Raw genomic sequence first — 10,874 nt, forward strand, 5'->3', positions numbered from 1 at the left:
CACCACATACATGTAGATTAACTGCAGTTGCGCAAAATCACTGTAACATCACATCCACTTTCGTGGCCAAGAAGGTGTATGGGGTGATTCTCGACAAAATTGATTATGAGCCAAAATTGATAATTAGGGACATAGAGGATCATTTTCAATACAAAATCAGCTATGCAAAGGCTTGGCGGGCAATACAAAAGATGTTTGAGATGAGGTTCGGCACATATGAGACATCATATGATAACCTGCCTCACATGCTGTCAGCAATTGTGTAGAGAAATCCTGGAAGCGCGACTGATACCTACATTGTATCGAGTTTGTATGGGGGAACTGGATTTCTGCTCCGTGCTTTCTTCTGTCTTGGTGCATGTGTGAGGGCATTTATGTATTGTCTTCATGTTCTGTGTATCGACGGCACATTCTTGACAGGGAGATATAAGGGGACAATACTGACAGCGATTGGAGTTGAATGCAACAAGCAGGTGGTTCCCATCGCCTTTGCTTTTGTTGAGAATGAGAACACAGAGAGCTGGTACTGGTTCCTTGAACGTGTGAAGATTCACGTTGTTGCTGCCAGGCCTGATGTTAGCCTCATCAGTGACAGACATGCAGGTCTTCTAGCAGCAATAAGGCAACTACATGAAGGAAGTCGAGGACAACCTCCTCTATGGCCAGATGTTGTGAGTAGGTGGTGCATAAGATATATGGGTGCAAACTTTTATGAGCGCTTCAAAAATAAGGAACTTATGAATTTGTTCAAGAGATTGTGCACTCAGAATCAGCAGCGAAAGTTCGATGCTTTGTGGCAGGTGCTAGATAATATGTGTGACGAGCTGCTAAAGGAACAGGCCTCAACCTCCAGCCGTAGATGTTCAGGTGGCGGACCTTTCACATAGTGGATCAAGGATGCACCTAAGGAGAAGTAATCAATTCTATACGACACCGGTAGGCGTCGATATGGGATCGAGACAACCAACCACGCAGAGTGTTACAACATGGTAATGCGTCATGTTCGTGGATTTTCTCTTATTGGCATAGTTGAGTTCATCATGTACGGATGCACAAGGTACTTCAGAGAGCGGTACCAGACAACTGCTGTCTTATTTAATGATCCACGAGTAGTTTTTTAATACGGTCACTAAATACATGAAAGAAAAGATTGAAAAGGCTCACTATCACAGAGTGGTCTCCATGGGCACAAAAGATCAAAGGTTTGAGATTTTATGCAAGGACAGGACAGGGCAGGGTGTCCGCAGACAAAGGGTGGTTCAGGATTGCTTAATAACGCCGGAAGGCAAGGTGTTTTGCAGATGCAAGAAGCCACAACTTCTTCACTTACTATGCTCCCATGTCATTGTGGCATGTTCAGAATTTGGATTGGAAGCTGGGGTTTTTGTTTCTGAATATTACAGAAAAAAAACCGTTGTGCACACTTGGGGCCATGAGATATATGGCATAGGCAGTATGGGATCATTTACTACACCAAATATCCCTCCAATGTACATTCCCAATCCAGGTGCTAGGAGAGAGGTAGGTCGACGGCAGACACTTCGTATCCATAACGGAATGGATGAGTCTGAGGCAGGAAATAAGAAAAAACGATGCAACCTGTGTGGAGCAGACGGTCACACTTATAAGAAGTGCCCAAAAATGCATGAAGATAATACTGGTGCCGAGGTTGGATCATCTGGGAATCCCACCGATGGATTGCCTCCGGATTTTGGAGCGCGTCGCGTTTAGATTTCGTTACATATGGATATGTATTTGAACCAGATGTATGGATATGTATTCCCACTTGTATGTGACAATTACATTTCGTTACATATAGATATGTATTTGAACCAGATGGTAGCATGTAACAATACGAAGGTATTTGTGTAGTAAGGTTTTTTGGTTGCAATTCTAAATGTGTAGGTTACTTGAATTAGATTGCTAACTGAATGTAGTGTACTGAAAATAGAAGGATAAGATAGGTTACGAACCAAAAATTTCTGGCTTGCAATACAATTTTGTAAACAATGCTACGATTACAAAGCAGAGGGCTAAGACGTTTGTACTACTACGGTAAATAACGCTGAGACCTTTGCTGTAAACTATTTACTTTAACAATGAAAAATAATGGCATATTCAACACGGTAACCTCGTATTGCGACTAAACCTGACATGCCTTAGAAAATGTAAAATGCCGGGATTACATGATGGTGATTTACTGAGTGCACCGGGGATATTTTTCTTTCCTAATAGCTTCAGGCTCTGCTTCTTTAGCATGGCGGGCCCTCTCTCGCTTCCTCTCCCTGTCAGCTTCATGTTCCTCTGCCTTCTGACGTTCCACTTCTGCAATCCTCTTCTGAATCTCTTCCTGATCTTTCTTGCGCTTCTCCTCCATCTGTTCTTCATGCAGCATTCGTTGTCACCTTTGTGCAGCCCACCTTGGTTGACGCTCAACATAGTCCTTATCCTGCTGAGATTGTTCGGTGTCTAACCACTGCACGAAATCACATAGAGGCGGTGGAGTCTTTCCCCAAATCATGTTAGAAGTCATTACCAGATCCGAAAGTGACAAACTCTGATAGTGTTTTGTAGTACCTTTACTCGATTCTTGCCGTAATGCTTGGGCGGATCATACTCGTAATTCTCGCACATGAAGAACCTCATGCCAAAATTGTCCCCCAAAACCCTGGATTTCATTAACTTGCACAAGGATCCGCAAAAGCACATAGGCACCTGGACTCCGTGGGGGACTGTTTCCCTCACCTTACTCCGTGGAATGTAGGTGGATCCTGAGGAGGCCATGGTGTTGAGCTCTAGCAATCACTAGTGCACAATCAGATTGCTAATGTACTGTATCACAAACTGATTGCTAATGTACTGTGTCACAAAATGATTGCTAATCTACTGTGTCAACAAAAATAATTACAACATAATCTATTTGTAAAATATAGAAGAATTTTGGTTACCTGTAGTCGCCGGCTCGAAAATCCGGCAGGACTTCGCCTCTCTCCCTCCATCCCTCTTTTTTCTTGGTTTCTGGAATTTTAGTGATGCAAATGAGGAGTGAGGGACCAGCCAACCCTTATATAAGGACGGGGGAGCCGGTCGCCCCGCTGCCGGGCGGCCGGGGCCCGCCGGCCCGCTGCCGGGCGGCCTGGGGGGCCGGCCGCCCCGCTGCCGGGCGGCCGGGGCCCGCCGGCCCGCCAGAGGCTTTTCTGCAAAAAATTTCGTGAAATTTTTAAAGAAAAGCCCATGCCGCCCCGTAGCGGGGCGGCCCGGTCCCAGCCGCCGCCCCGCTGCCGGGGTATATTCCTGTAAATTTCGAAAATAAAAATATATTTTTGTAAAAAACGAAAATAAAAAAATAAAAAAAACCGCGACAAGCGCGGGCCGTGGTCAACATGCGCCAGAGGGGGAAATGCTGCCTTGTGCCTTTCGTCCCCGGGCCAGAACCTGGCTGTGCGCTGTGCCGCGAGGGAGCAACACGGGCACGCACCCGTACGTGTTGCTCCTATCCATTCCCAGGTCCACGAGAGGCAAGTCGCCCACACGGCCACGCACGCTAACGCTCAAGTGATCGCGAAAAGCCTTTTTTTTTTTCATTTTTATATTTAAAAAAAATAAAATTTAAAAAATATATGTCGAATAGGTAAATTTTCAAAAATGGGTGCTTGTCGCTCCATAATGGGCGACAGGGTGGGCGACAGGACTTAAATGTAAAAAAATTATATTTAGGTCTTGGCGCATTAGACAGTGAACTTGTAAAATCGATATAAAATCATAGAAAAATCGAAAAAAATACAAACTCAACTGTTCTGGATTCTATGAAATAATATCTATAACTTTTGTTACATAAAATTTTTCATTTGATCAATATATCTAAATCAAGAAAAATAGTTCTTGTACCTAGAAAAATCTGAATTAATTCATTTGGTCTAGTTGTGCTTATCTAAAATTTACCAAACTTTTTTTATAGCTCTTAGGAAATAAAATAATGGTACTTTAAAAGTTATGGCTTCCAATACTCAGTATAGCAGCATGGATAAATAACCCATTTAAACTAGACATATTGCAAGATCTAATTTAAAAACTTATTCTAGAAATGTTTTCTGGGCCTACCAATTTGTACAAGTCTATGCTCACCATATGCAACACTCTGTCCAAAGATGACATGCATCCAAAGGATGGATCTTGAGATTTAAATAAAAGTGTATTAAACTAGTATTTCAAATAGAGCAAGATACATTGATCAAATGAAAAACTTTATGTCACAAAAGTTGTAGATCTTGTTTCATAGAATCCATAATATTTGAATTTGTATTTTTTAATTTATCTACGATTTTATATCGATTTTACAATTTCACTGTTTAATGCGCACTGGGCACCAGGATCTAAATGTAATTTTTTTTACATTTAGGTCCTGTCGCCCACCGGATGGCCCCGGGCACCCTGGGGCGACAGGCACTCATTTTTGAAAATTTTCCGATTCAGCATGTATTTATGAATTTTATTTTTTTAATATAAAAATAAAAAAAGAGCCCGCGAAAAGCTCCCAGGCCCAAAGCAGCCAGCTAGGCGCGCCGGGACAGAACAAGAGCTGAGAAGAGTGAAGCTGGAAGCCTCGGAAGATGGATGCCTACAGGGACTCCAAATTCTTGTTTGGATGCGTAAAAGAAAAGTTATAAAATATTGTATTATTTTTATTTGTATTTAGTAATTATTGTTTGGTTATGAATTAACTAGATTCAAAATATTCGTCTCGTAAATTATAGAAAAATTGTTTAATTAATTATTTTATTTAGTTATATTTAATATTTCATGCATGCATTCAAAATTTCGATGCGATGTAAAATCTTGTAAAATTTTAAAAATTTTAAGAGAACTAAATAAGAGACAAGTCTCCAATGGAAGATTCATACTGATTGCTGAACCACCTCAGAAAGAAGAAAAAAAACCAAATGTTGAGGTCAGTCAGCGCGATCACCGATCACTCCCGAAGGCCACTGGTGATTGATTGATTATGGCCTCGTTTGCTTCGCGCTAAGATATTAGTGTGTTAATAAATTGTGACATTTTAACCGCTAATTACGATGTCAAATAAAGCCAATTTACAAAATCAACTCCAAAACCCCCGTGCTAATGACACTGAAGAATCTAATAAGACCTTTGACCGCGCGATTAGAGGATGATTACTGTAGCATCACTGTAGCCAATCATCGATTAATTACTGTCATTAGATTCGTCGCGAACACCCATCCCTAAAAATCTTTTACAAATAGACTTCGTTTAGTACTTCATGCATGCGAGATTTTTTTCGAAAAACGTGCGTGCTAGTTTTGTAGAATGGCCAAACAAAACCCATCCTTGTGCGCCTTAGATTACCTCGAGATAAGCGCGCCGTGGTCCAGGTCCAGACTGGAAAACAGAACCAGCGTCTTGTTTGGTTTGGCGCTACAATTCTAGCGCTAGAAGAGCATTTTTCCGCATGAAGAACTGAATGAATTCTATTTGTAAAATTTTTTTAGAGATGGGTGTAACTTTTCGTGACGAATCTAATGACGTTAATTAATCACTAATTTGTTACAGTTATGCTACAATAACTATCCTCTAATCGCGTGGTCAAAAACCTCATTAAATTCTTTAGGGTCACTAGCACGGAGATTCTGAAATTATTTTTTAAACTATTTTTATTTGATACCATAATTAATGGTCAAACTGTCACTGTTCACCAACCCGACCCGCAACATGGATCGCCACGTCCGCGCACCCGGATTAGCCAATCAATCAGACTCAGCACTATGGCTGGGCAAAATACCCGAAACCCGAAGCCCGAACCCGAAAAACCCGAGCCCGAACCCGAAAAACCCGAACCCAAAAAACCCGAACCCCAATTCGGGTTCTAACCCACGGTACCCGAAATTATTACGGGTAGTTCGGGTATTGGGCTACGGTACCCGAATTACCCGAACTACCCGAAATCAGCCCAGCCCATAGATGTGTTTATTCATTGTATGAAAATCAGCCCAGCCCAACCCATGAATCCTCTTAACCCTAACCTACGCACAGCGGTCAGCGCCCCCACCCACCCCACCCCGGCACCCCCCGTCCCCCACCGCCCCACCCCAGTCACGCCGCCACAGGCCACAGTGCCCAGCCGCCCCCTCGCGAGTCGCGAGTCGCCCGTCCGCCCCTCGTGCTCCGTCCGCCGTCACCGGCTCACCGCGCCACCGCCCCTCACCCGCCGGCCGCCATAACCGCGCCACCGCACGCGACCGCGGCCTGCTTCCTCCGACGGTGCAGCTCGAGGCGACCCCCTTGCTCGCGGCGACCCCCGGCGGCCTGATCCAGTGCCGGCCCTCCCTCTCCTCTTCTCCGACCGGATCCATGGAGGCATCCGGCGCCTCCCGCTCCTTCCTCTCCCTCCTCGGCGAGCAGGCGAGCCAGCGCAGCTTCGGATCTCGCCCTCGCCGCAGTGGCCGCCGGGGCAGCCGCCTCACCGGCTCCCTCTGCGCCGGGCCGACGGGCGAGGAGCTGCGGCCTCCTCACCTACGCCGGGCCGAGGGAGGAGCTGCACCGGCCGGCGCGGGCGTGGGGTGGGGCCAGCCTCCCCTGCTCCAAGCGGCGCGGGGCGAGCGGATCCCGGCCGCGGTGGCGGTGGCAGAGGCCCCCGTGGGCGCGTGGCGGCTGCGGTGGCGTGCAGAGGCCCCCGCGGGCACTGCTCGGCGAGCGACGGGCGAGCGCGCGGCTCCGAGTTCATGGCGGCGGCGGCGCGGCGAGCCATTATCGGCCCTCTTGATATCGGGTAGTTCGGGTATTACCCGAACCCGAACCCGAATTTTCGGGTACCCGAAATGTCGGGTTTTTGTTATTTCCGGCAAATTTCGGGTATCGATTTTCAAAACCCGAAATTTCAAATACCCGAAAAGCCCGACCCGAAATTTTCGGGCTACCCGAATGCCCAGCCATACTCAGCACTCGAGCAGTTCAGACTTCCCCCGCACAAAACGAACAAAAATCATAAAAAAAGAAGAAGGCCTCGAGGAAAATTCCGCAGCCATAGCCCCCGCTTCCTCCGTGCGCAGATCTTTTCTCCTCGCTCCTCTCCCCGTCGATCACGCGCCGGCGAGACCTCCGGATGGCGACCTCCGGCGCGGCGGAGGCGGACCCGGACCCGGTGGAGCGGGAGCGGGAGCAGCACGACGACCACCACCAGCGCCGCCTCGCGTCCTCGCTGACGGCGCGGTACTCGGACTGGGTGCTGGAGTCGCTGGACGAGCTCCCGGGGAGCTTCCTGCTCACGGACCCGGCCCTGGCGGGCCACCCCATCGTCTACGCCTCCCGGGGCCTCGCCGCGCTCACCGGCTACGCGCGCCGCGAGGTGCTGGGCCGCAGCGCGCGCGTCTTCCAGGGCGCCGCCACCGACCGCGCCGCCGTCGCGGGGGTGCGCGAGGCCGTGCGCGCCCAGCGCACGCACCAGGTCGCCATCCTCAACTACCGACGCGACGGCTCCCCGCACTGGGTGCTGCTCCACCTCGCCCCCGTCTTCCACGCCCGCGACGGGAGCGTGCTCCACTTCCTCGCCGTGCAGGTGCCCATCGACGACGCCAGGCGGGGGGCGGGGGCGCCGCCGTGCCGCAGCGCGCAGGGGGCGGTCCTCGCCGCGTGCCGCGAGGAGGCCAGGGGGGATGAGGATTTCCCGTGCTCGAGCCACGCAGGGAAAATGTTCGTTGATATGGATAAGAGAGGTCAGTGTAATGACTTGCCTGTGCCACTTACTAGTTGTACTAATTAGGCTACCGTTCGACTGTGGTATTTGGCTTTATTAAATGAAATTACTGACAATTACTGCTAGCTATATTAATAGAGGCTAGAGTAACCAGTAATTGCAAGTGAGTTCAGTTACAACCCTTTGTTGTTCCTATAATATCAGTGATATGCAGATCTGTAAAATGTATGTTACAAAATTGACCTACACAAGATTGCTCAAGGGCACCTCCTTGTTTGTCTGGTTAGTCATATTGACTGTCATAATTTTAGACTTTAGTTGCACTGGTCTTATTCATAGGCATGGCCAGACAAACCCAGCAGTGGTGGCACATTAGTCATAATACACCCCTGTGTGAGTCCTTGGCTCAAAGTCTGTTAGTTCTGGTTATACCGATCCCTGTTTTTCCAAATATGGACTATGCACATTTGCGCGCACATTTACTTTCTAGGTGACAGTCCTTCCATTAGATGAATCTTACATCGTTTGTTCACCAAAAAAGGAAAAATCAATAGGTTTGCGAATCAGGACAAATCATATTATGCAAATTCCATGAATGAAGATTCAGTACCCAGGAATAGCTAAACAAGGCCCGTGAAACTTTATCTCTTTCTTACTCGTTTTTCTTTTTTCATTATACTGCCATATTAACTCATTTTGTGGCAGAATAGCTATATGGGCAATTTCAGCTAGGTGTTATACTTGACATCTTAATGTTTTCACTCTCTCAAAAACCATAAGTGAATCAAGTTGTGAATATGTTGTTGCTAGTTTGCTGTTACAGGGCTGGAGGCTGAGGAACCACGTGTAGCTAGTGATAGTGAGAAAGAGAAGGCAATAAGTACGGCTAACTGCATCGTCTCTGCACTGAACCGCTACAGCAAGTTAACTGGTCTAGTGGTCAGCGGGAAGAGATGTGACTCTGTTGGCATCCCAGCACTCAGTTCTTCATTAAACCTCTCTCTCGGTAGAATCAAACAGAGCTTTGTATTGTGAGTTATTTGCATATCTTATCGTTATTTAGTTGTCTTATTTCCTGTATTCAAAATATTTTAGTGTCTAACCCATGCATACTTCATTGATTTGATCCTTTTGAACTGATCACAGGACTCACTCCTGCTTGCCTGATATGCCAATAATTTATGCTAGCGATGCTTTTTTATCATTAACAGGTAACAGGTACATGTTCCTTGACTGTTACACCAGAGTATGCATTCTAGCAACTGTTTGAAGTAATGTGTAATATGTGCAATTCCCCATATATTACTGGTATATTTTCATATTGTTTCGCTGGCTCAAGATAATCAAACTGATTATACTTGGTGCATGCCTACACAATACTCATGTCTTTTGGGATTATCATGGGAAGTAACGATCATATTTTTCCACCCTGTAACAGAGTGAATCCTGGCATGGTCTTAATATAAGATGGCGGTTATTGCAAGTTAAAATATTGTAATTTCCTTCTAAAATGTTGTAAAAATGCAAGTTAAAACCTCTGTCCTTGGTGATGTTATTGTGGCAAGTGGTGACAGACTTATTGATGCACCTCTCATGTATAACCCGACAATTTTATGTATGCTGCTTAGAGAGTACACATTTCTTGCTTTGCTAGTTGTGCATGCTGGTTGGGTTTCTTTTTCTTTGTCGTTATATATATATATATTCCCCCCCCCCTTCTTTTTCTGGTTCCTTTGGGTGCGGTTTATTATTTTTTGTGTGGAGGCTGCTGCTGTTTACAGTAAGGACTTACTTTGCTCTTAAACTTTTGCTTCTTCAGGATACTCTAGAGAGGATATATTGGGCTGTAATTTCAGAGTATTAAACGGTCCAGGTACTAGCTTGGAGGCTTTAGAGGAGGTGCGGACCACGATTATATAGCTTGTATGACCACATTCCCTATCATATTGCTTACTGTTTTCAAATTTATATTCGAAATTGGACGCACAGATAAATCAGCATATTTGTTCTGAGCAGGCATGTACAGTCGATCTACTAAGTTACAGGTGTGTTCACGTGTTTTTATGCTGGTAGCTAACAGGTTCAGCTTATGTAAAGAGCTTGACAGAAATTTCGTTGCCTCTACTTTCTAATCAGGAAAGATGGAAGTTCATTCCGTGATCTTCTACATGTATCTCCTATCAGAGATGCTTCAGGCAAGGTTGGCTTACATCTTTCTCAGGTCTTCCCTGAAATAAGCTGCTTTTCAGATGAATTAAACATTTAGTGCAGAATGGTCATGTTTTTAGGGTATTATGTATCTGTGTTTCTATTGAGCTTTGAAGTAGAATGGATCGGCAGTTTGCAATCTATCAGTCAGATTTGATGTTCTTGCAGTACAAACAGGACAGAAAGTTCACAGCTGCCTTCATGCCTATGCAGGTAGCGTTTCATATCTGGGTTCACCTTGACGTGGGTGCAAAGCACGACTTCAATGGGTTGACCCCTGATGTTTGGCAGCTTGGAGCTGTTGGTGCGGTGAGGGTTGCAGTGAGAGGCTTGTCGGCATCAGGTAGCCTGTTGAGACCGTCCCAGTAGCGACTGCAGTCTCCTCGCCATTTCATGACATATCGACTTGCCAATGTACATTGCTGCTGGCTATTGTATGTAAAGTGACTGCTTAGCACGAGAAGTGAAAATGAATTCATTTGTACGGGAAATTCTTGGCAAATACAGGACGATCTTGTGATTATGTAACCATCAGAAATGAAGCAAAAGGAAGGAAAATAGAGGCTGCAGAAGTTCTCCGATCTTGTTCTAAAGAAAGTTCTCCGATCTCATAGTTAACAGTTTTAATTGGTTACTTTTGACACAAGTGCACTGGATGGATCTGTGTCGGTTTGGCACTTTGGCCTCACAAAGGTCTGTTTGGTTCTTGGCTTCTAAGTTACCCAAACAGAGAGCATAAAAGGAACTCAAATGAAGGTTGGGCGAATGCGAAGAGGCAGAGTTTCGCCTTCGTCTGAGAGCGCGTTCAGTACATGTTCGTTGGGGGTATTTATACCCCCAACTTTTATTACATCATGACTAAAATACCCTTGGATGCTCGGAATATTCGACGAATATTTCGAGCAAAAGAGTCATTTCTCGTATGTAAGAGTGTACAATTTGCCTACCTATACCGAAT

At 45.9% G+C, this 10,874-nt stretch overlaps 1 protein-coding gene across 7 annotated transcripts; it reads left to right on the forward strand.

Annotated features, from left to right (window-relative positions):
- The first annotated feature begins 6,965 nt into the window (after positions 1 to 6,965).
- LOC120673604 (protein TWIN LOV 1-like) lies at positions 6,966 to 10,513 on the forward strand. Of its 7 annotated transcripts, none has more exons than XR_005674701.1 (7): positions 6,966 to 7,727; positions 8,532 to 8,739; positions 8,855 to 8,919; positions 9,528 to 9,607; positions 9,698 to 9,753; positions 9,850 to 9,929; positions 10,130 to 10,273. XR_005674701.1 is itself a non-coding variant. In XM_039954533.1 (7 exons), the coding sequence occupies exons 1-6, from the start codon at positions 7,118 to 7,120 to the stop codon at positions 9,866 to 9,868; spliced, it is 1,038 nt and encodes a 345-aa protein (XP_039810467.1). In that variant the 5' UTR covers positions 6,966 to 7,117; the 3' UTR covers positions 9,869 to 9,908; positions 10,130 to 10,513. The 7 variants fall into 7 exon arrangements, 6 of the variants coding, with proteins under 6 accessions (XP_039810467.1, XP_039810465.1, XP_039810468.1 ...); XM_039954533.1 differs by having other exon boundaries at positions 9,850 to 9,908; positions 10,130 to 10,513; XM_039954531.1 differs by having other exon boundaries at positions 9,725 to 9,753; positions 9,845 to 9,929; positions 10,130 to 10,513.
- The last annotated feature ends 361 nt before the right edge of the window (positions 10,514 to 10,874 follow it).

This window comes from Panicum virgatum, chromosome 5N, assembly GCF_016808335.1.
Source record: "Panicum virgatum strain AP13 chromosome 5N, P.virgatum_v5, whole genome shotgun sequence".
Taxonomy (NCBI): Eukaryota; Viridiplantae; Streptophyta; class Magnoliopsida; order Poales; family Poaceae; genus Panicum; species Panicum virgatum.